Genomic DNA, 25,319 nt, shown 5'->3' with positions numbered 1-25,319 from the left:
GCTGATTTCCTCTCAGTTTGTTCTCAGAAAGATTTTCAATGAGTATCCACTCTCTGCAGTTGTCCTGTTTTCAGAGTGTGTTTCATGCACAATGGTTCATAGCCATGCTCCTTGTGTTCAGTGGTGTACCTGATAAGAAGAAAGGTTAGTCTGTCATGTGAGATGCCTTTGATGACTGATACTAAGCAGCAAGGTCACAAGTTTGGCAAAGGCCCCTCTGTCGCTCCAGTGAGGGGGCGGTCTTGAAACAACCATCCTCCTTTGTCATAATCATCTTAAACAAGCAAATGTATTGTTTTAGAACTTTGTTAATCATGGCTGATGTGCTTTTATTTTTGTTTTCTTTGTGTCAGGAACAGGATAACACACGGCCTGTTAACAATGGATGAAATCTGAGCCCTGGGCTTGAGGGAGAGGTGTTTACCGAAAAAATAGCACAATTCTCTGTTGCTGTTTGCACTGTTTCAGGAAAGATGCAGTTATTTTGAAAATTGTCTTAAGATTATAACTAGTACTTTGGGGCCCCTAATACTTATTTGGCTGTAGCCCCTGCTGCATTTCAAACATATCAGTTTGATGTGTCATCAGGAAGACATTTCTGAATTCTTCAAACCTTTCCTGTGCAAATTAAATTGGTCACGCTTTTTTGAGTACAGCAAACATGTAACGAAATATCTTATCACAGTGTTGAAAATTATTCCAACTCCCTGGCTGTACAAATTAAATGTTCAGGCTTCGTTTGTCCCCGACTCTTTCCCTAAGCCAGTGCAGATGAGGAGGAAACAACTCATCTGCTTTAAGGCTGGCTTGGAAAGCAGAGGTTGAAATAGTGAGTAAGAGCTGAGCAACAGAGCATTGCTTACTAATGTGAACCCCAAGGCTTTTGTAGAAAAATCCTTTTATGGGCTCTCTCTTTCTCTCTTTTTCATTCTTTCTCTCACTTTCTTTGAAGACTCCAACTGTAACTTGGTCGAGCCATGACTAAGGCAATAACAGAGTTGTTGGCAGGTAATGCTGTGAGGTCGTGGTTAGGCCTACACAGAAATGAGCCTGTCAGCAATTTGGCTAAAAATACAAAACTCTTAAGCAGAATGGCTGCCTCAAAAGGTGTTTATCTCTTTTGTGTAGAGGAAGTGAGGTCAGTGAGTGAGAGTTATCTGTCCTGCCTGTTGATGTGCTTCAACCTGGGCCTACTGCCCTGCGCTGAATGCCTAAACCAACAGGGGATTCCCATGTCCCAGCTGCTCGTTCCTGCTGGAATGATGTGTGAAATGTGTGGGTTTCTTTGCTTGCGGTTGTTGTTTTGCTTTCTCTCCTCTCTGCCTGTCTTCCTCTTCTCTTCATTTACAGGCATGGCTCAGTGACGGTTGGCGGCGGAGAGTGTTTGGCATTGGGGGGGAGTGGGTTGGGGAATGGGAAGAGGGGGGGATCATTGAGCAGTGAGTTAGCAGCACTGTGCCTGCCGCCCACTCCTTCTCCAGTCTTCCTCTTGCACTTCCTGTGGGATTGAAGAGGAGTATGATTTTTTTAACAGGGACAGAGGGAGAGGAAGAGAGATGGCGGTGGGGGTCGTCTTGGCTAGAATGGGCTTCAATAGGAAGAATGTGTGAACATTAAATGAGTTGAATGTTGGATCCATTCATTTGAATGGTGGGTGCATTATTGCAATAGAGATGGGGCTAATGCAGGAAATGTGAATTCTGGGTAACAGAAGTGGAATTGTGTGCTGGAACTAATGGCTTTAACAGCAGAGTATGTGGGTCAGTTATCTGACTGATGACATACATTGCTTGATTATTTGTACGATCATGGTCCTACTGAAGTTAAAAGGTAATAGAGGTGCAGCTGTGTTTAACTAACTCCAATAAATCAACTCAATCACAATAATTTCTGACTTTTTCAAGGCATTTCCTTCCTTTTGTGGTTTATTTATCTCTTTTTATCACGAATACCACCACTTTGAATGGAATGGATCATTGAGTTATGAGGAAGATGTGCAATATGTTACTCATTCATGGCAGCAGCGCAGTTACCAGCATGACTGCAATGAAAAATCGTATTGTAAGTTAGAAACTCAATTTAAAATAATATCTTAATTTAAAGATTGCTTAAGTGAAATATGAACACAAATTTTCTGATTTACTTCTGATGGTATACAATCAGGACATAACAATGGTACAGGGGGTTGTGCTGTTGCCTCACCTGGGGCTTTTCTGTGCCAGGTTTGTATGTTCTCCAGACGATTATGGTCATCTCATTTTCAAGAAAATGAATGAATGGAATACTGTCATGCAAATAACATTTATTTGTCCTCAATATTCAGTGACTGTGTTTTATTTACAGGAAGAATGACTTTGTTTCTATATATTTTTATACAATTTTTGATAGTGTTGACAGCACAAATAACATAATATTCTATTGATCTCCATTGTATTGAGTGATTGTTTTGGTGAACCAGAACTTTATCCCTATAGAGATGTATTGGCAATCAATATAACTTCTCGGTGATCTAAAGGCTTATAAATCAGTCACAGCTTGCATATTCTGTATTCCTCTGTTTCTGCGTAACCTAGATTCAGGGTGTCTTCATGCTAAGGTGGAGAGCAGAAATGATGGGCCTAGCCACAGGTATCTGGAGTGTGTCACTGACTGGAAGAGAGTTCTCTTTGAGAGCAGAGAGTAAACATTCTCCTTTTTGGTCTTTATTTGGTCACTTTGCTGAGCTTTTAACAGGCTAAAGCTCACTGACTGAGCAGAGTTACCACAGTTGAATCAAGGATAAGTGACGTATTTAACGGGATGCTTCGTTTGCTTGAGTTTTACCTCTTTTGTTGGCCTTCAGGGAAAGGTCAGCCACGTTCATACATCAAGTCTGACGTTATAAAGCCCATGTCCACAGTTTGACCCCACAGCTGGGTGCTATTTCACACATCTATATCCTAGTTGCTAAACCACAAACTACTCCTGACTTTTTCCCTATTTGTTCCTTTTTGCTCACATTTTACATACTTTTTTTTTTTTTACGTGTCATCCTCCTTTTCAGACAACAATTGACTACCATCTGCTTCAAAGATCAACTTCCTGAGATGCCAAAGGTCTTGAGTTGTTGCGTTCACAGGGGATAGGGAGGAAAAGTGTGTGCATGTGTCTGTGTGGGGAGGGGGGGGTATCCTCCAGTTCTTTCTGCCCCTTTATTTCTTTTCCTAGGCCCCAAGTTGTTTTCTCTGAGGAATTGGTGCATCTCCGCTGTAAAAGAAGATTGTGTTTCCTCTGTACAGAAAGCAGGATGTTGGGATTTTTTTTATTGGAATTCTTAAATGTTTACACAAATATTATATGCTACCAAAGAATGCACTTCTGCTGCCAGATTGAGCTTTATATGATATTTGATCTCATCTTGACTCTCAGCCAGCTAGAAAATAAAAGGAGGAAATGTGAGCTGAATGCATAGTGAGAATTAAAGAACTGTGTTTTCTGCTCACCAGTCGCTGATAGTACCCTTTGACAGATTTACACATCCCTGAGTGTTAATAGACTTAGTCCTCAACATACAAGCACAATTGGTTCCAGGAGTTTGTTCGTAACTTGAAATGTTACTATGTTGTTATTTATTAAATATAATTCTATAATTACCATTTGAGGTCATTTAAATGCCATTACTACTCTAAATTCGAAAGTACTATTCTTTAAGATTTACCAGAAACAATAACAGGACATAAAAACAAGATATGATAAAATAAAATGCAGGTACAGGTAGTTTTGAGTTAAGTTGTTTTCAATCATATGCTCGTTTTTTTTTAAAAATCTGTTGACACCATTTCACTTAATTTAACATCTGTCCACCACAAATACTGGACTCTTAAAATCACTAGAAAATAGCTTAATATCATGTGCCAGCTAGATATTATTAGACATTTTAATATTAATAAATTAATAAATTAGACTGCAAACATATAATATATTAAAATGCGTACATCAATTTCCAATATCTACCGCTAAGCATCACTCGTGATTCAGGTGATTGCTTTTGATTCAGATTAGTTCACTGTAGGATTTTGCTCCTTATAATTTAATCCTTAAGGAGAAGAAGAGTAAGACACTTAAATAAACTCTCAACCATTTTTTAAAGAGCATCCAACAACAGCCAGAGTCAGCTGTTGATGTCAGCTGTACCGTACTCTAGCATGTAGCATATTGCTTACCTTCAGAGCAAAGGAAGAGGAGGAGGGGGAATTATTGTTGGCGAGAGGCAGAGTTGTCATCAGAGATGGTCAGCACTACCACTATTTTCACAAGCCTTTGCTTTATTATCCATGATAAAGTAAAGTATCCAAGGTACAAAACCTGACGCTCTGAGATTCTCAGAGACACAATGCAGAATCAGAAACACTCCACAACAGCAAATGAGAACAACAGGGGGAGACGAGTGTTGAAGATGCGCATATGTAGCAGATCTGCTCAGTAGGGGCTGTGGCAGTTAGGGGAACTGTATCTTTGAATGTTCATAAGTCGAATGTTTGTAAATTGAGGACTACCTGTGGAAATTTCAGTCAGTGCTACCTCTAGTTAGTCCTGACTTGGAAATGAAGCTAGAGAAGTTTACCATTGTTATTGCAGTTTCTTGACAATAATCTTCAGAAATATACAAGAGGGTTTATCATGCTTTAACTGTAAATAAGGGAATGAATCTCAGCATCGATTTTGTTATCAGTGAAAAAATGCTGCATATTGAGTTACATGAGATACTTCACCATAATGCTGTTAACTGTTGAGAGAGAAATGAACAAGTTGTGTCAATAGCATTGCTGCATCCCCTTAATTATGTCTAAGTTTTCATATAATCAATTTATGAGACTCTGGACACGGCATAATTGAATTGCAGGTATTTAATGAGAGGAAGAGAATGTGGCTGGGCGATTTCTGTTGTCTATAGAAAGGTTAAAAAAAACCCATTTACATAGTGGATGGCTCAGCGAAGACTTTAGATTAGTTATAGAAGTTTAGGTAGACAAAGTTACTCTATTTTTTGAAAGTTTATTACTTCCTCTGATGGCCAGACAAAATAAAAAGTTCTAGCCACTTGTTTAAAAGGTAAAACAAAATGTAAATACTATATATGGTAAATTTTAACCATTTTCCTTTGATTTTGAAACATTATACAGTACATTTGAACTCAAATATTTGATATTATTAAATATTTCAATACTTCCTTCACTTTTTTCATTTTCTCATGAAATCATCCAGCAACTGAGTTTAAAGAAAAAGGCAATACACATATACACATATTTTAGGCGCCATCCAATACAAGAAAATACTATTAAAATGAGAAGAGCAATGCAACTCTTTTGTTTATCTGTAACTTAACATAAAAGCAATAGCCTGGCTGGGTCTTAACAAAATCTGGAAACTAGCATAGCCAAAGCTCAACACTGAATACACTAGTCATTGTTTAATCAATCAAGAATCTCTATTGAAAATGCAAATTTCACCAAACCATCACAACAGCATTTTAATTGTTGAGTTCAATATTTTACTATGTATTGTTTGTGGACTTGAATAAAAAGTAAACATTTAGTAAATGTTGGTGATTAAAGCTCCTGGAGTCACACAGATCATGTAGCCTCAAGAAACAATTATATTTCATGCCACACGCCCTTAACTTCCAACACAAGTCAGCAAGTAAACCTGAAAAGAATGACTTGTGAGCACACATTTCAACAAGCATAGATGATTAATGATTGAGTTTATCAACTCTTTTGTGTGGTTCTGAGTGCTTGCTGTTCAGTGCAGTGTAATGTAGGAAATGCCCCGGTGTTGCATATACTGTAGTACATACTGGTCCACACCACCCATGCACACAAACACGATCACACATATGCATACACTACTGAGGTTGGAGATATACCAGATCTGCCACTCCTTGAATTACCTCCTGGACCTAGTGACGACAATACAGCTGGCGGAAGTGAAGCAATCGCAGACTACTCTTTGTCATTCTATCAGTTACATCACTTCGTGACCCACCCATGCATTTAAGCAGTCCGTTTTTCAGTCACTTTTTATGACATTTCATGAATCAAAAATGAATCACCTGTTATGGAAAAATAGGTTCCTAGCAATCTGAATTTTGTGGTCAGTCGCTGTTATCCATCTTCACATTGTAATTTTGCCAAATCTTACTCAGATATGATAAAATAGTAATTTTCTGTGTATGAAGCCTGAATTAAATTAAGTAATAAAGGGGGAAAAAATAAAATAAAAGTCTATATAGAACTACAGTGCTGTCATTTAGTTATAACTCTTGTGTAGTAGGTGTAGTCTGACCTTTGTTGTTCAAGCATTGCAGCTTGATGAGGAAGTTCGTTTATGGTCATACAATATCAGGTCATTTACCACCTGCAGTGGAGTTATGAAATCAGCAACTGCACAGAGGAGAATGTTTATAGTGGCTGTAGCACAGCTTGCCTGAGCAATCAACAGTTTCTCTTTTCGTCCTTATGCAGCACGCAAGTCTGAGGTTCTGGTTCAGGAAGTTTGTTGAACTTTTATTCACCTGCTTCTCGCAGTCTTTACTGTTCATCATAAATATTAACTAAGCAAAACATCCAGACAGGAAGAAAGCCACATCATTGTGAGGTATATATTACACCGACTTCCTGTGTATGCTAAAACAATAAGCTATTTAACCATGATTAGCATCAAAATTACCTGTAACTGTCTTTCACTATGTCTGAACCAGATTAATTAATATTCATAGTTGCACAGTCATGGCAATATTTTTGTTTATGACAGTCTGGTTTCTCAGTCTGAGTGATAATCAGGAGGCTAATTACATCTCACATGCCTCCTCTAATTAAAATGGTCAGCTTGCTTTTGCTTCCGCCTCTCCTTCTTGGGCGTTCGGCTGCTGGACCGCAGGGTTCAAATTACCAGGATCCCTAAGGGACAAACTAATGAGGGGGAAGAATAGGGAGGGTGGGAGGCAGCTGTTTGTGCGCGTAATTCTCACTGATTAGATACCCAACGTCTGTTTATTTGTGTGAATTCAAAATAACATGCATGAGAGGATGAAAAGAAAAAGTACAAAAGCTTTGTTTGGGAAAGTAGTTTTTTGACTGAGCTGAATGATATATTTGTTCCTTCTTTTTATATAGTCAGAAATGCCTCAGTTGAATTAAATTAGCTGTTATGCACAATCCCACGAGGTGTGTCTCGGAGCCAGGAGCTGATGTTTTGGCTTTCTGTGCCATCAAGAACAGACATGTTGTGGAATGTAGACGAGAAACATTGCAAACCATAATTTTTAAATAAATAGGAGGCAGAATCTTTTCTTCTTCTGATCCCATTGTTTAAGTCAACCCACAAATTAAGACCTGGAAGATAAAAATCAGCTATAGCGTGTGTGTGCGCGTGCAAGGGCTTTGCCTGTATGAATGTCCTCGTGTGTGTCTGTATTTGTGTTGGAGGTGTGTCACTGTGAGATGCGGCTGATTCTATCTTCTTTCCCTGTCAGAACCTGTCTGGCCTGGTCAGGGGATGCCTGAAAATGACCCACTCTCCTAAAACTCATTCTTCCTTTAAAACTACAGTCTTTGCGAAACTAAGTCTGTTGTGTTTTCCGGAGTTATCACAGATACAGCACTCTTATCCAAATGCTCTTGCGCAATGCTAGATAATTATAGTCTCATGAATCTCTGTCAATGGTTACACTGTTATTGCAACTTTACACTTAAAAATGGTGTAAATCAGCATTTAGTTTAAACCATAAGTTGTTCTTTAGTCATGTTAAGGAGCTGCCCTGAAATCAGATATGTTTAGACTAGGATGAAGATATTGAGACTGGTATTAATTATGAGATTTAGTGAACTTCATTTCCCCCTGGATCGCCCTCACTGATCTCATGGAATCTGTGATACGTTAAACTAAATCTTTCCTCTGCGATGACACAACAGACCAGACTCTGCTGGTTGCAGTGGTTGCCTTAACTAGTCTACATAGCAGTGGAAATATTCAGGCCTTTGCTTGCTTAAATGTAGACAGTTCACTTTGACTCATTAGCCTGAAATCACTTTGTCACAGATTTGATTCCAACTGGAAATTTAACCCAGTTTGTATGTTTGTGTGATAGTTGGCCAGACTCGCACGTAGAGACACACACAGAAAAATATAAATTGATCCAGATTGTTACACATGGAGTAAACCGTTCTGATCGTGGACCTGGAATGAATAAGTCTGCCATTATAGAAGATTTTTATTTACTCTTGCAGCTTGCATCATGTGTTTCAATTAAAATTCATATTTCTGCCTTTTTCACTGCAGTATGTCAAGGTATCACCAATCGTCTAAACCTTCTGGGTTCCAAAGAGGACCACTATCTAAACATGGTGAAGACCTACAGCAACTGCACTGTAGTCCTGGAGAACCTGGAGATCACTTACATGGAGGATCACCATGACCTGTCCTTCCTGAGGGTAATGATCGCAGACTTGTGATGGAGACTTGTCTAGCATGTACCCTACCTCCTAATCAAAGTCACTCTACAGTATCTCGCCAAGACACTATTCAAGATAAGATGAAATTCCTGACTGAGCTGTCCTGGTTCATCTCAGGCTTGTTGATGTTCTTATCTCTTCAATACAGATATTTAAATTGCGTGGATAGTCTATAGTGTGGGATGATTCAGTGTGTTTATCATGCACTTGTTGCAGCTTTGCTTACAGCCAGCTGCAGATGTCACAACAGACCACACATACTCAGGTGCTCATATACACAAATGCAAAAAAAACATGTAGCCAGCAGATTTCATCAGTATTTCTAAGGCTGCATTCACAACTGAGGAGTGGAATGGGTCCTCATCACAAAATATTGTTTTTGTTCAGCTCACTTTTATATTATCAATTTCTACTCATTGAAATTATCCATTTGAGAGGAAAATAGAAAATTGCTGATATGCATGTGATTTTCAGTTGTTTGAAGGAAGTCCTACTTGCGTTAGTGATTACTTGGTATTTTTTTATCATCCTGGTATTAAATGTCCAAGCTACATATTGACATATCAATAAAAACATAGCGCAGTATTCTTATTAATTATCAGGAACTTTTTGCACACGCTAATTATGATTTTGACCCAAAGTTCAAGAGTAAGTACAACACCATCTATTAATTAACTACACAGGAATTGTGCTTTATATATTTACTGCCTTTTCAAATTATATTGTACTAGTATTTCTATTATCACGGATGCTGGAAATATCTTACATGTAGGAGGATCTTGAAGAATCCATGATCCTTTATAACAAAATTTTCGCATTTTTTTCTTCCACAGTCCATTGAAGAAGTGGGTGGCTACGTCCTGATCGCCCTTAACACTGCATCCAGGATTCCTCTGGAGAACCTGCGCATCATCCGAGGTCACACACTCTACGAAAGAAAGTTTGCCCTTTCAGTCCTTGCTAATTTGGACAAAGCTACAGGGAAGGGTGTCAGGGAACTTCTTCTTAACAACCTCACAGGTAAGTCCCAACTCATTTTTTACATTCATTTGTGCGTTTGTTTGTTCATACGTTCATTATCATTTCATCAAATTTTCTAATTTAGTAACTACTTCAACAGCAATGATTTGTACATCATGATCATGAACTTTCTGATTGAACATATTGACATGCGTAGTGAGAGAGTCAACTAACTAATAGTTACTTTTGGACGTGTTACCCCCAGGTATTATAATATCATCCTAAATGAAGTATATCCTACATTTTACAGAACATGTTGTAAAATAAATCAAATTCCCTTATAATATATGACATTCGTGTATTTTGTAGAAATTCTTAAAGGAGGTGTGAGTTTTGGGCCACAGAAGTTGTGCAACGTCGAGACAATACAGTGGTATGACATCATCAACACTGACAGCAAACCCATCATGCAGCTCCCACTGGCCAGCAATGATCCACGTTGTGAGTTATGCTTGTCATGGCAGAAGACCAGACCTGCAAAGTTTATTTTTACATCAAAAATTTTCAAGAACATACAATAGCCATTTTATCATTTTTATTTCTTATTTGCTTTTACAGGTCAGAAATGTGACTCCAGTTGCTTCAATGGTTCATGCTGGGCACCAGGGCCCCAAAACTGTCAGACCTGTGAGTTGTCAATTGAGTAAAATAAAACTCAAAATGCGTTGCTCCGTCAAGTAGAGCTGGCAGATCTAATTTGGTGATACATTCTATGGGCTCCACTGTTAATGTATAGTCTGATGGCAGTAGTTACATCTGAAAAGCTTTTGTTGGTAACTAGTTATTATATAGATATATACTGCTGGTTTTAATTTAGACATAATACACACAAAACTGACACGTAAATGACACATACCTGCCACGGGTCATCTGTCCCGGTCTTTTTCCAGTAACAAAGCTGAACTGTGCACAGCAGTGCTCTAAGAGATGCAAAGGACCCTCACCCAGTGATTGCTGTAATGAGCATTGTGCTGCGGGTTGCACAGGACCACGGCCTACTGACTGTCTGGTAAGACAATGACCTTCATGTGACGCACAGGAATAATGATTTGGTCAAAGAGCAGGGAGAAGAACTTGAACCACAAAACACACCGAATGTTTTATACTTAAATGTGAGTGAGAGGCATCCAATAACAAAAAAACCTCCACTGAGCAGCATGTGTTTTTATTATTCGAGGTATAGTTATTGGTTTCAGTTTCATCTTGGTTAAATCTTTCATTTTGCAGTGCCTGGAGTATCAACTTGTGCTCTCCCTCTCTGTGCAGCTCTCAGAATTAAGTCAAGGCTGTGATAGAGGAATGCAGTGTTATCATTAGTGTGGGGCTCTGTTATGGTCCCAGTGTACTAGATAACATTTGTTTGTGCTGCAGGCCTGTCGGGATTTCCAGGATGATGGGGTGTGTAAGGACTCATGCCCAGGCCTCATGCGCTATGACCCTAACTTGCACCAACTTGTACCAAACCCACATGGAAAGTACAACTTTGGGGCAACCTGTGTCAAGAACTGTCCACGTAAGCTTGTCTTCAAACACGGATATATAATGTCTCAGTTTTTTGTGTTAATATTTTTTTAAAATGACACTGCTATATATGTATCATTTCACATAAACCATGCAATGTTATGGCTAATGCTTTGAAAAGTTAGTAGACTTAGTAGACCGTCCATCCTATGAAGCATTCCATGCGCTTAAATGAGCTTTTGTGTGCCTAGGTTGTCCTTCAGGTTTGTTAGACATTCAGTGGTTACAGTTTCATTTAATATAACCACGGACAGGGAATTATTGAGTTCCAAGGTACGTTAATGGAAAACCATTCGTTCTCAGATTAACTTCTCCGGGTCTGTCCTAGTATTACTCATTCTGCACTGAATGACTGGCAGAATTATAATGGACCTGTATACATACTGGTGGAATGATTCATATATGTAATCAGAGATGAGTCCATGTATCTCTGTTTTTTTTTTTTTTTATATTTCTATCTGAATTGTAGAACTGTGACGGTTAAATACCTTGCCAACATAAAGTACTCAGCTTGTGTTTTGCAATAATTCCAGATAACTATGTGGTGACCGATCATGGAGCGTGTGTGCGGACATGCAGTGGTAACACATACGAGGTGGACGAGGGGGGAATCAGGAAGTGTGCTAAATGTGATGGACTGTGTCCAAAAGGTAGGAGTGTGAGCTGTCTCTGTGTAACCTTTACACAGCATAGCATATAGTGGTGGAGCCATACAAGTATTTTTATTCACATGTGCTTATATTTTCTATTCAAAGTTCATTTTCAACTTCAGCATCGCAGACTTTTAGAGTGTTATATTGCGCTATTTTCTTTTTAACATTTGGAGAAATATCTACACTTGTTGGAATTTATTCAGTTTCAAAACTCATTTGATTAAATAAAACAAGAAAATGGACATGATCTGAATGCACAGAACTGTAACCATGGGAACTGATTCCTGATTCCGTTTCGTGGTACCTGTCCTCAACTAAATTGTTCTCCAAGATTTAAAATATAATGCTACCTGTCACAGCCAACAGGGGGTTCCTTTGGTAGATAACTTCTTGTGAAACCACAACTTGCTATTTTTATATTTAATGAATAAATATATATGAATTTATATGAATTTAAAATACGAGATACAAGATATTAATTAGTGACCAATAGCATTTTGTTACCTAATTATGGATTGAACCATGCTTGTTCTTTTCCACTGCTTCCACTGTCTTTATGCTAATTTAATAATAGTATACTGTAATACATATGCATGTTGTCTATGATATGATATATTGCTATAAATTAACATACATGATTTCATGTAAAGTCCTTATATTAGCTCCATGTCGACCAATGTATAGTAATTTAGTTCCTCTGCTGATATTACTTTTCTTACTTGTTGACAGTGTGTAGTGGACTTGGAACAGGCAACTTAACTCACACCCTGTCGATCAATGCCAGCAACATTGAATCCTTTAGAAACTGCACAAAAATCACTGGCAACATTGCTTTCATCCACACTTCTATTCATGGGTAAGTCAAAAGTATCATCTACGTTAATAACAATCATACCTGTCTAAATCAGCTAGAGACAGTGGACAGCATGGATGTTCTTACTGTTTGTAGGGATTCATATACCAAAACACCAAAGATGGAGCCTGCCCAGCTTGATGTGTTTAAGACAGTAAAAGAAATTACTGGTAAGACTGTGTAAAACTGGATTGATGGACTATAAACTAAGTGCACTCTGAGGAGTTTGGAATTAACAATCCATTGTTGTTTTAGGATATTTGTGGATTCAAACATGGCCAGAGAGCATGAGCTCACTCAGTCCTTTTGAGAACCTGGAGATTATTCGAGGTCGGACTAAGCGGTATGTCTCTTGTGAAGACCCCAGTAGATTTTCAACCATTGGATCACAGAATATTTATTTACGTGTAATTCATGACTGTGCTAACACCTTTCCTTTTTTTGTAGGGGTAGTCGAAGTGTGGTTATGGCTAAACTTGGTATCACGTCTTTAGGCCTTCGATCCCTCAAAGAAATCAGTGATGGAGACGTGGTTATCATTAAGAATAACAACCTGTGTTACACTAACAAAAGCCACTGGAAGAGACTCTTCAAATCACAGAGCCAAAGTGTCACCATAGAGGAAAGTGCTGATCCAGCCTTGTGTGGTAAATTTATTTCTCAAAACCAATTCTATCGGATCCTTTCTTGTTTGGTTAGCAACTACTAATTATCATATGTACTACAGGCATTAATTAACAAAATCTAATTTCAAAGTGTTGGAAAAGATCTTTTTGACATTTTTAACTTGTTTTTAGTTCTCAGGAACAATACTTGTGACAGGAAGTGTAGCGCAGACGGCTGCTGGGGTCCTGGGCCAGACATGTGTTTGGCCTGCCAAGATTATAGCCGAGACGGGAGCTGCGTAGACTCCTGCAACATCCTAGAGGGGTAAGGCAGGAATCTGGTTCCTGTTGCCTTTTTAAGTTCTAAAATGCAGTGTTGCTCACTTTATACAAACAAAACGAACATCAGAACTGTGTGCTGCTAGGTTAAAACCTGTAAAATTTGTTTTCATACCGCAAGCATATCCAGACTATGACATTAGACAAGATTGGGGATTTGTTATTCAAGCATACTGAAGACTGAATATGATCCAAAGTATTTTGAAGCTAAATCTCAAATAGACATAAGACAAACAGTGCAGCTGAAATGGCACATGCACTCTGTGTGAAACATTTATCTTAACAGATCTCTGTCAAACATTGAATTGCTGCATGCTTACAATTTAACTTGTGCCCTCAAAAAAAGGATCAAGAATTTAACTTTAAATTGCAATGTTGTTCATCAGTGATGAGTGAGCTTTCTTATTGTTCTTGCAGAGAACCAAGGGAGGCAAATGTGAATAAAACCTGTGTGAGGTGTCATCCAGAATGTCAGCATATGAATGGGACTTCAACCTGTAATGCACCCGTATGTGCCATGACTTTTATGGAAAAATCCAAACTCCCAACACTAGACCTGATTCAGTATAGTTTCGCAAGCATTATTTGTTAAAAAAATCTTATCTTTGCATGTTTTTGTCTCATTCACTAAGAATATGTACCACAGTTATGCAGCAGTATCCTTTGCACAAGATTTAGCGCTACCAATTTCTCCATCAACGATTGCTTTAGCGAACCATAATGCAATGCAGCCGCAAGACATGTTGTGTTGTGGATATGGGGCGTGTTTGTGGGATCTAGTCAGTGTACCATCTACTTTTGTACAATCAAAGTCTCATTTCATCCAACAAGTCCAAGCCTATTTTTGAAGCTCTTGAATGTAACTGTTGGAAAGCTAAAGTATCATTATTGAAAATGGGATCAAACATTTAAGAGAAAAAATAAAATTGCAACAGTGGATCACAAGATGTGACATATGACAAAGCGCACAACATTTCTGGCTAGAACTTATTTGCTTAACATTTGCATTCTTACAAGGAAGATAGGTGCAGCATCCTTTGAGAAATGATTTTTATGAGACAGTTCTGTTTATATTTCATTTATTACTTTTCACTTCCAGGGTTCTGGAAACTGCACAAAGTGTGCCAACTTCCAGGACGGATTGTTCTGTGTGTCTCGGTGCCCACAAGGCGTGCCTGGGGAGGATGACACACTGGTGTGGAAATTTGCGGATGAGATGAAAGTGTGCCAGCTATGCCACAAAAACTGCACTCAAGGGTAAAGATATTGTTGAGCAAACCTGAGAAGTGACCCTGTATTTTTCCTGTTTTACAGACATTTGTCTGTTGAAATCTTAATGTGGGAGTGCAATCCAAAAGTGTGATTCTTCTGGCACAGAGTGGAAATAGATGTTAGCTGGAAAAAATGTGGCAGCAATGTTTTTTGGAATGTTGTTTTTTTTTACAGACACAATGGATTACATGAACATGATTAGTGTCATGTTAAAGCACAGTCCCAGTATGGTTACATCACATTTTAAGCATTTACCAATATTAATTTATTTGTTCTTTTTTCAACAGGTGCAATGGTCCTGGTCTTGAAGGTTGCCAGAACAAAGGGTAAATAAATATGAATAAATAAATAAATGAAACACTAATCATTGATGCTGAAGTAGACACGACTCCACACCAATCCCATCATTTATGTGCTGTTTAAATTACTTTCAGTTCCTCTGGTCTTTCCATTATTGCGGCTGGTGTAGTCGGTGGCCTCCTGGCTGTTGTTGTCGCTGGTCTGTCTGTCTTTGTGTTGCTACGCCGACGTCGCATCAAGAGGAAGAGAACCATGCGTAGACTTCTCCAAGAACGAGAGGTGAGATAAGGGAGCTGAGTTGGGATCCATTGGTTTTTGGAATGCTCAGGTTAATTTGCAAGGATGCAGACAAAGCTATTTCTGAGACAGTATCCAATATATGTGATTCTACCTTTCTAGTTGGTTGAACCTTTGACTCCAAGTGGTGAGGCACCAAACCAGGCTCTGCTCCGGATCCTGAAGGAGCCTGAATTTAAAAAAATCAAAGTGCTGGGATCAGGAGCTTTTGGTACAGTTTACAAGGTAATAAAAGGCTTCTGCTTGTCCCTCTGAATACCTGAGCCTATTTAAACTGGCGCTCAGGAGTACTGAATATGACAAGCCTGCATAACATCCGCCCACCCACTTGTGTTTTTGCTCATCTAAATTTGTTGTGCATTCTTCACTTAAACGGCACATCTTTGTGTCTCTGTTTTTGTGTAAACAGCTTACCGATGTTGCTTCCACTGTAACATTGTGGGCCAGCTCCATTATTTATTTTGAGAATTATTTTTGGTTAAGGTTAGAGTTAATCCCCAGAGAGAGAGAAAATGGAAGTCAACACATTGTTGTGAAAGCTAATACAGGTGTGCCTGCACACTCATTTCTATCCTTGTGATGACCAGTTTGTTTTATACTTTGAGAAATACAAAATTTTTGGAAAGTATGTACATTTCTCAAATAGACAAATTGGGCTTAACACTCTGTTACTTATAAAAAGGAAGGCATTGGTTATAGTAACTGAAAGGCGTTGTCAGCTATTTAGTCGTTAAGGTTAAAGTTACATTTAATCAGCGCTAAAAGTATTGATGTTCAAGGAGGAAACAAGCTGCCACCATTATGTTGTAAAATACTTATTAGTGTAAAGGTTATGTATTTATATTTACTCAGAGAGACAAAAACATAAGCTGTTAAATATACTTAAATGTAAATTATCAAAAATAAAACTGTTACTTTGGCATTACAATTACCCTGAACAGACATGAATTATAATATTTAATTATAATAGTTCAAGCCTTTAGTGTTTTAACTACTTGGGTGGGGGAATGGGTTTTTTTTTTGTGTGAGCAGTAGCTACTTCAGTATTGGTATTTAAGCACAATATTTAATGAATTTAGGTTTAGGGGGTATTAGTAGTCCTCACAAGTATAGAGAAGAAACGTATAGGATTTTGACTCATGTAGTTCATACAGTATAGGTTAATGTGTAACTGTGCAGAATATGCTGGCATCTGTGTCTGTGTGTATTGTGTGTATTCGTTTCATTCTTGTATCGTTCAAAATAACAAACCTGGGTTGATACAGGGCCTGTGGGTTCCAGAGGGAGAGGACGTGAAGATCCCAGTGGCTATCAAGGTTTTAAGAGAGGCCACATCACCAAAAGCAAACAAAGAGATCTTGGATGTAGGTTTACTGATTTATATTTTACATTTTACAAAAAATAATTTTTTGTACTACAAAAATATTGTGAATTGGACAAAAACCACAGATGTACTGTATCTCAGTGTTTTGAAAAATGGCAGGTGTCAATATCATCATTATACTGTATATATCCTGTTTTTTTATATATATATTTTAGCTTAGTGTGACTCCAATGAACACTTTTTCTCTTTCTTAGAATGTTTCATGTTTCCACACAGTGACCTTTTTACAGCGCTGTACAAAATGAAATTAATTCATTGCAGGACAAGTTTTTGCCATTTGTGTAATCCAAGACTTCAGTTTTGAGGAAAGGAATGCAACGCTTTAGCTGCTCAGAGGAAACAGCCTGTTTAAAATGCACCATGTGAACAGTTGAATGTGCACCAGTGATATGATGTTTCAGCTCCTGTTGTGCTGGATGTTGTGACCGAGTCCTCCAAACTTAAGGGCTTGTTTTGAAAAGTGTTTTGAATGTATTAAATTTGGAGTCCACCTATCAATCATGCTGTTTTTCCACTTATCAATTTCACATACTAAGGCATATAGGAAAGCACAAGTAAAGCAGTTGTGACTGGGAACAGGCAAAATAAAGCTCAGTGTGAAGTGTCTTTTACACAGATCTACGTTTTGGGTGGCCAGGGCTGCTTAACACCTTACCCATGAGAGTTCTACTCTCAGCTGAGACACATAAAGTAAACTTGGCTCCGCTGCTTAAGAAGCAACCTCTCAGTACCGGATGCCTGCCCCAGTGTGCAGGATGACTATTGACACTTTTACCAATATTGATTCAGAAGAAAGAAAGGACTATGACGTCTTTCCCTGTCAACAATGGGCTCGTTTTGTTCTTTGTGTCACAACTGCTCTCATATCATGTTAAACTGAATGACAAGACATTTTTTTCTTGTGCATGTGCACCACAGGAGGCTTATGTAATGGCCAGTGTAGAACACCCCCATGTCTGCCGCCTGCTTGGCATCTGCCTGACATCCACAGTGCAGCTCATCACCCAGTTGATGCCCTATGGCTGCCTGCTGGACTATGTCAAAGAGAACAAAGACAACATTGGCTCCCAGTACCTGCTGAACTGGTGTGTGCAGATAGCCAAGGTAAGAGACGCCATTTAAAGGTCATCAAGTTACACGTCAGGTATTGTTCCATAGATACAACCTTTACAGGGCTGTTGTACACACCTCACATGTACACAGTAGATGGTAAACATGTTTGGGTCGTCTATATCTGACCCACTGACATTCTCAAAAGTGTCTTTCCTAACATAACTAAATTCAATAAGCAGGTCTAATTACATCAGTGGATTAACACATTCAGTGTCACAATGGTGACATCTTTCCATACCAATTTCACTGATTTAACTTTAAACTAGAACAATGAGTTTATAATGAATTCTACTTTGAGTGCCTTTTGTTTCCTTGGATAGTGCTGCAAAATGACTCGCAGGCTTTAATCATGGCAGGTTTATTCATGATTAAATAACGGTCCAGTTGTGCAGTGAAGATGGGTTGTGAATGACAGCAGAGCTAAATATTCAGGTTATCTCATTTTATTACTGTTTTTCTGTGATACAGATAAGTGGATCCTCACTGTTTACCTCTTTTACCTCTACACAGTACATGTAAGGTAATAAAGATATTTAATATGTTGCTGTTGTTTGCTTGCAGTAACAACGCTAGTCATCCCAGGCCTGTGGTTTTAGTAATGCAGGGTATGAGAGACCAGCAAACCAACAGAGCGTTTTTGTAGAGCAAGTCCAGTTGTTAGAAAAACCAGCACATAAAGTCTTTAACTGTCAAGAAATATCAAATGATTTGACTCAATCAGGTGATATAACATCTACTACAGATGTTTCATTGTGTATTCAAGCAATTTTTGAATACACAATGTTTTTGCACGTCAGATGTAAGACACTTGTAATGTTTCTTGACAAAAGGGAATGAACTACCTGGAGGAACGCCACTTGGTTCACCGTGACTTAGCAGCGCGAAATGTCTTGGTCAAGACCCCCCAACATGTCAAGATCACCGACTTTGGTCTGGCCAAACTCCTCAACTCAGATGAGAAGGAGTACCACGCCGATGGCGGAAAGGTTGGTTAGCGATTTAAGGAGCGTCTGTTATTAATATTTACAAAACTCCTTAAATCAACTTTGCATTTCATTACCATGTTGGTGCATGCAAATACACTTGTAATGTGAATACTGAATTTGTGTGTTTTCCATCCTGTGACATACTGGGCATTTTTTATGACAAGTAAACTTTTACAGTACTTGTAAAAGTTAAAATTTGACCTTGACCTAGTTTTCTCAAGGTCAAGGTCATCATATCATTTTCATCCCCTTTGCCGTCAGAGTAATGTGCTTTTTGTTTCATTTTTTTATCTGCAACGGTTGTGAAGGTATTTGGTGGACGGACGGACGGACGGACACACAAACACTGACAACTACAATACATCACTGCTTTGCGGGATGTAAAATCAGACATACAAAATTGTGCCAAGAAAAATATCTGCAAAAGCAAAGGATGCACAGTATAACATTACAGGAAGATTATGGGAAATACTCTGTAAGCAATTCAGCCAAGCTTCTTGTCCAGATGAACTCACAGGACTCACTGGAGCATTTATTCAACTTTAGAACAGATTTTTCAGGTATAAAGCATATTGGGAGGAACTGCAGTATTTACTAATCTGTTTTCCATAGGTACCAATTAAATGGATGGCTCTTGAATCTATCCTGAATAGAACATACACCCACCAGAGTGATGTATGGAGCTATGGTAAGTCTTGTAATTTATGTTGCTAGGGCTACCTCTTGGAAACTGAGCCATGAACAGTGGATGCAAAGCAGATTGATATTTTCATGGCTAAATAAAGTGTAAAAACATGCTGCACAAAGTTTCGGATCTATTCAAGTTTGTGAGTATTTTCACACATGCAATAAGAAGGGAGAACATCTGTGATTTTAGGACACTGGAAGTACACACCTACACAACAGCAGTCTCAGTTGGTCAGTGTTACGTCAGAAGGGACTGCTGGCACAACCTGGATTTATAAAGCTGTTCTTCCAGCCCAGGAGTACACACATGGCTACACAAATGCACACACACTCACACAGCTTTCTTATACGGGCCAGCTTCCAAATCTTCTTTTCCTGGGGTTTGATCATTCCTTCCGCTCAATATGGCGAAAGCATCAGTAGACATGGTAGAACTGACAGACTTTCTTTCCTCCTCTTTTCTTCTTCAGTTCCTCTGACATACATAGATATCCAGCATACTAACTCCCACCACTGCAGGCAGAGCCAATATTTCAGTGTTTCTCTATCAGTGCTTTTATTTGGAAAGCTTAGATCCTGCCACTGTGAATGTGAATTACAGCCCTCATTAGACTGACATGTGACCTGTCCTCTTTTTCTCCAGGTATAACAGTTTGGGAGCTGATGACTTTTGGAACAAAACCATATGATGGGATTCCAGCCAGTGAAATAGCTGGAGTCTTGGAAAAAGGGGAGAGATTGCCACAACCACCCATCTGTACTATAGACGTCTACATGATTATGGTGAAATGTAAGATGAGTGGGATGCGGCTTGATTTTTGGATGATATTTAACCCTGATAAAGATAAAGTCGTTTCATGCAATCGCTTTATCTCATGATGATGTCTGCTGATGTGTCTGTTCAGGCTGGATGATCGACGCAGATAGCCGACCTCGTTTTCGGGAACTAATAGCTGAGTTCACGAAAATGGCTCGAGATCCCTCTCGTTATCTGGTCATTCAGGTATATAGCAGTAGTGCAGTAGTTATTAATCTGCAATTTGATTGATGATGCACAAAGCTAATGAGGTTAATTATATTCCAATTCTAGGGTGATGACCACATGCACTTGCCAAGTCCCACAGACACAAAATTGTTCCATAGCTTAATCAGCAGGGAGGACATGGAGGACGCTGTGGATGCAGACGAGTACCTGGTGCCGCAACACGGATTCTTCAGCAGCCCGAGCACCTCCCACACCCCACTGCTTCACTCCACAGTAAGATCCTACTCTTTCATGTGATGGTCTGAAATGGCACCATCTACTGATTTTGCCATTTTCTTAAAAATGTATCCAACATTATTTGTTAACATCCCAACATATTTGACTAATATGCAGTATAATGTCAATGTTTTACACTCTGTACTTTTTCAGCTGCAATGACTATTGAAAAAATTTAATAAAAAAAAGTGACTCATTGCACATAATGAGGCACAGACAGATGTCTTAACCGCAGTCACACACTTTTGACTCACTCACACTGACTTTTTCTGTGCAAATTGTGAAGGGGAATACCAGCTGTTTTGGAGATAGGGTTACGTTTCCCAGACTAAAAACAACAATAATTGATCGATTAAGAAATTGCACCAGAAGTGCAATCATTTGCTTGTGTGCCAGCATTTAATTGTGCTATTTTAGCTGTGTTTTGGCAAATGGGATTTATGCACAATTCATTGCAGTGTGAATAATAATTTTAAAAAAAACTTCTTGACCACAATCCAGGTGGCGATGCAGCAGGAAGGGTTTAAATTGCTCTGATTTAAATCTGGGAGGTCAGTCACTAGTGGCCTGGATCCTGCTGATCATTTGCCTTCTTTGTTAGTCACCATTGGGACTATTTCCCCTCTTCTTGACCCCTACCCACTCATCATCGTTTTCATCCTTTCTCCCACATTTCCTCCCAGGTGCTTTTTGATTAATGAGAGTTGAATGAGCAGAAGTCGTAGGTTTAGTACCAAAGCAGAAACACCTCAGGTTCAATGGAGGCTATGCGTAGGTCTGGCTCCTCCACCTGGGCTCATTGCCGGCCACTGACAGCCTGGTTAGCTCATATAACCTTTAAAGCTTGATTACCTTTGCAGACAAACTCTTAAAAATCTTTGTCCAACAAAAGCTTAGCATATGAAAAAGCCTGCTTTTGTTATATCACTGTTGGGGCACTGCCCATGTTAGGTTGAGACATTTTTCACAGATGGTTGCTCCTTCCTTGTGTTTAATTTCCTTTTTCTTGTTGAAAGTAATTGGATTGCCACAGCTGTCACTCTCTTCTCTCTCATTCTCTCGGTTTCCATGGTTTTAACACCGTTCAAAGTCCTGTGACACAAGAAAGTGACAGACACAACAAAGCTTGTCACATTGCATGAATGAATATGAATTTGCTCCGTGTACATTTATTTTGATCCTAATCAGTTTTTACCAGATGACAGACCCTTTCCCTGGTTGCAGATAAAGTACTTAGTAGCAATATTCAGCTAAGCTTATTCTCTCCTGAGAGAACTCACAGTGACTTAGAAAATGAACTCCATTTAAAAAACTGCCCAATCTGAAATAATTTTTTTTTAAATGCTATGCATTCCAATATATTTGTCTGTTGAGTTACAGTGCAAGTTGTCCTTTTCTAAACCTCTGCCGCATTGACAATAGTCTAATAATCAAATGTTGACGGAGCTATAATACATCACTTCCTGCCCTTTGTTGTCATTTTGACACACTACTTTATGTTTTTATCATCTTTTTGCAGAGCCTCAACAGCAGCATCGGGACATGTTTCAACAGAAATGAATTAATGGTAAGAGGAAATCAATTCATTTCATTGTCCATGAGTGTGTGCAACAGCCAAAAAAATCTCCTTATTTGCAGAACGGGGTCCCGAGCAGAGATGGAAGCATTGTTCTCCGATATATACCTGATCCCACGGACAAGGTTATAGATGAGGCCTTCCAGCCAGCTCCAGGTGAGTATCCTTCAGTTTAATAATCACAGCTATTCTTTGTAATTCAAACTCATCTTAACAGATACTCCCCTTCTTCCTGTATATTTCGGTGAAGAGGGAGGTCATCTAGTGGACAAGCAGCATATTGCAATATCTGTGGAACTGCTGCCACACATTATGTGTCTTCTGTCATTTTGTTTTTGTTTTTTCTAGTACTTGTACCGAAAGAATATAAATATAAAATAAAAAAAATTCTACTTTTCACATATTAATTAAAAAGCAGTAACCCAATAATTCATGGTCTAAGTGGCAGGTTTTAAGTCTTCATCAATACAGCATGATACTTGAAAGACTATTGTACATTTTACAATAAAATAGTTTGCTGCAGGGCTTGGCTACCTTGTTAATAATAAGCTACTACCACACTGTGTCCTGAGGTTTTTGATGACATCCAATAGACATAGAGCTATAGTGGTACATGTCCTCTTACCATCTTTACTTCATAAAGTCTTTTTCTTACTTTTTATTAGTTTGTTTGTCAACTTTAGAATTCTCTCAGCCAAAGGCGCAATATTGTTGAAAATGTGATGTAATTATTTGAAGTTTATGGGCTGTAACTGCAATACTATCATTAAGGTTTGTTCAGTTTTATTCGCAACTATTTACTCTTAATGAGAATCCATCTAGCGTCATTATTGATGTTGCTGTTTTTCTTGCAGACTACATTAACCAGAATGGAGTCTCTGATGTGATGAATCCAATCTATAAGAATCCTGGTCATCCTCGCAGCATCCTCCCCACCATCTCCTCTGATGAGACAGAAACAGAGTATCTGAACTACTTTAGTAAAGACATCAATGGACCTGAGTACCTCAATCAGGTCCCATCCGGCAACTTCCTCCCGCACACTTCCCACGACACAATGCACAACACGCAAAAATACCAGCCACAGAATAGCATAGACAACCCTGATTACCAACAGGATTTTACTCCCACCTTCAAAACCCACACCAATGGACACATCCCAGCAGCAGAGAATGCAGAGTACTTGGGGCCGGACTGAGAATTTAGTGAATACAGGCAAAAATTCTGTTCCATATAGATGTCTTATTGATGTCTTGGCTGTGAACGCATAACTATGTGGTACCACCATATTGTCATATACTTGTGTGCTGTATCCTGTCAGTTGATACTTTATGCATCTTTCCATGTCATTTGCATGCAGTAATACTACTCACGCAAAAAAAAAGAAAAAGAAAAAACATCATTCCAAAGAGTTACCGTCAAACTACGAGGCTGGATTGATCAAAGCTGGACTGAAGCTGGACAGTTGATGACTCAGTTGAGCTGAGTGTTGCAGGACCGGACACATAGACGAACGTGAAATTTCACCCACAGTTCTTTATAAGTCGTACACAAAAGGACTGCAGCTAAAGGGGTGGAAATGCCTCTGTTTTTTAAGAGGCAGAAGCTCTGCTGCAACAAACAGAAACTGGCAGCTTAACCTAAACCCCAACCCAAGGTACACAGGCTGTAAAATCAAATCAGATTGCAGTCATATATTGGAATGTCTGCTGTAACATGATGCTGATGTGAAGCCTCAGAACATTTTGCCATGGTGAAATCAAGATGACCGAAGTGGGATTTGGGGAGTAAATGTTGAGGTTCTTAGAGGCCTAACGACACTCATCCTTCAGGATGAGTTTATAGGAAATGTAATGTATAGAATGTATGATCAGTGTAAAGGGAAATACTATTGAAGTGTAACGTTTAATGTTACATGAAGACAGACTGTAGGTATTGCAAATTGATTGTTGTAGCTTTTAGATTGGAATAAAAGTCTTTGCTGTATCCCTTAATGTGTGTTGTCACAGTAACTATTTAGGGAATGTATAGGTAAATACAGCAAATGTGATTTAGGATGTATTCTGAAAACCTGCAGAACTCCTGTAGCATGAAGCGTATTTGTGTTGACCCACAAAGTCAGCTAAACTTTGAGCTTTGTGCTGGTGTGGCAAATTAGATTGTTTATCCAGGAAGTGTTGTCTGGTCCTTTTCTTGATAACTTCCCACAGACAGTATGTTGTTGTTGTTTTTGTGTGTGAGACTATACTCACAGAATATCAGTGTAAACGCAACACTAGTTAAAACAGTTAAAACCAACACCATCAAAAAAAATTCAATAAATGTTTCACTGTTTTTTTTCTCTCCTAAGGAATGCTGGTTTAATAATGTCAGGGCTATTTGTGAACAACAAATTGTAGGACATTGTATTTCCATGTAAACATGAATTGTTTAAAAGAAGGCTCCACTTCAAGTCACAAATTACTAATCTTTCTAAACTAATGTGTCTTTTTTAACACCTGGAAAACTTTTTTGTAACAGATGTGCTGTTTCACTTTAAAGACTTGCGCTTTTGCAAGAGCTTTAACTTTTCCAATGTTATTCCTAGTTTTAAAGGAATATACTATTGTAGCAACCTGTAAGCCTACTTTTTGAAGATGTTACACAGGTACTTGTACAGAAAACAATGATTATATATGCAGTGTATTGGAAATAGCCATCTATAATTTAAACTCAGTACACAGTTTGGTCACATCATATGAATATATGCACCTAATCCTGAATTGTGATGATTTCCTTCAAAAGAGTAAATGAATAAATCTCTGTTTTTGTATGGAGACACATGTCTGTTTTTGTCCTCACAGACTTCATGAAGGTGAGATATAGGAAGTAGAACTGAGAGTCCAAGAAGTGATTAATTTGCTCAGTCTTTTTATCTCAATTCCCAAAGAACTGATTGAATGCCTAAGCAGATATTAATT

The 25,319-nt window shown here is 38.6% G+C and overlaps 1 protein-coding gene across 1 annotated transcript in view; it reads left to right on the top strand.

Annotated features, from left to right (window-relative positions):
• Positions 1 to 25,177, top strand: part of egfra (epidermal growth factor receptor a (erythroblastic leukemia viral (v-erb-b) oncogene homolog, avian)) — a 35,421-nt gene extending 10,244 nt beyond the window's left edge. The window contains exons 2-28 of the mRNA XM_068341675.1: positions 8,320 to 8,471; positions 9,326 to 9,512; positions 9,822 to 9,953; positions 10,071 to 10,139; positions 10,403 to 10,521; positions 10,884 to 11,025; positions 11,567 to 11,683; positions 12,416 to 12,542; positions 12,636 to 12,709; positions 12,795 to 12,882; positions 12,987 to 13,186; positions 13,337 to 13,469; positions 13,901 to 13,991; positions 14,583 to 14,740; positions 15,043 to 15,081; positions 15,190 to 15,334; positions 15,455 to 15,577; positions 16,618 to 16,716; positions 17,655 to 17,840; positions 18,680 to 18,835; positions 19,448 to 19,523; positions 20,166 to 20,312; positions 20,428 to 20,525; positions 20,613 to 20,780; positions 22,303 to 22,350; positions 22,422 to 22,515; positions 23,214 to 25,177. Of these exons, the coding sequence (XP_068197776.1) occupies positions 8,320 to 8,471; positions 9,326 to 9,512; positions 9,822 to 9,953; positions 10,071 to 10,139; positions 10,403 to 10,521; positions 10,884 to 11,025; positions 11,567 to 11,683; positions 12,416 to 12,542; positions 12,636 to 12,709; positions 12,795 to 12,882; positions 12,987 to 13,186; positions 13,337 to 13,469; positions 13,901 to 13,991; positions 14,583 to 14,740; positions 15,043 to 15,081; positions 15,190 to 15,334; positions 15,455 to 15,577; positions 16,618 to 16,716; positions 17,655 to 17,840; positions 18,680 to 18,835; positions 19,448 to 19,523; positions 20,166 to 20,312; positions 20,428 to 20,525; positions 20,613 to 20,780; positions 22,303 to 22,350; positions 22,422 to 22,515; positions 23,214 to 23,557 (3,512 nt within the window). The 3' untranslated portion in view covers positions 23,558 to 25,177. The remainder of the gene's footprint in view (positions 1 to 8,319; positions 8,472 to 9,325; positions 9,513 to 9,821; positions 9,954 to 10,070; positions 10,140 to 10,402; positions 10,522 to 10,883; positions 11,026 to 11,566; positions 11,684 to 12,415; positions 12,543 to 12,635; positions 12,710 to 12,794; positions 12,883 to 12,986; positions 13,187 to 13,336; positions 13,470 to 13,900; positions 13,992 to 14,582; positions 14,741 to 15,042; positions 15,082 to 15,189; positions 15,335 to 15,454; positions 15,578 to 16,617; positions 16,717 to 17,654; positions 17,841 to 18,679; positions 18,836 to 19,447; positions 19,524 to 20,165; positions 20,313 to 20,427; positions 20,526 to 20,612; positions 20,781 to 22,302; positions 22,351 to 22,421; positions 22,516 to 23,213) is intronic.
• Positions 25,178 to 25,319: the final 142 nt, after the last annotated feature.

Source organism: Antennarius striatus, chromosome 18 (assembly GCF_040054535.1).
Source record: "Antennarius striatus isolate MH-2024 chromosome 18, ASM4005453v1, whole genome shotgun sequence".
NCBI lineage: Eukaryota > Metazoa > Chordata > Actinopteri > Lophiiformes > Antennariidae > Antennarius > Antennarius striatus.
The sequence above is the reverse complement of the archived record's forward strand: the minus strand, read 5'-3'. Positions and strand labels throughout refer to the sequence as shown.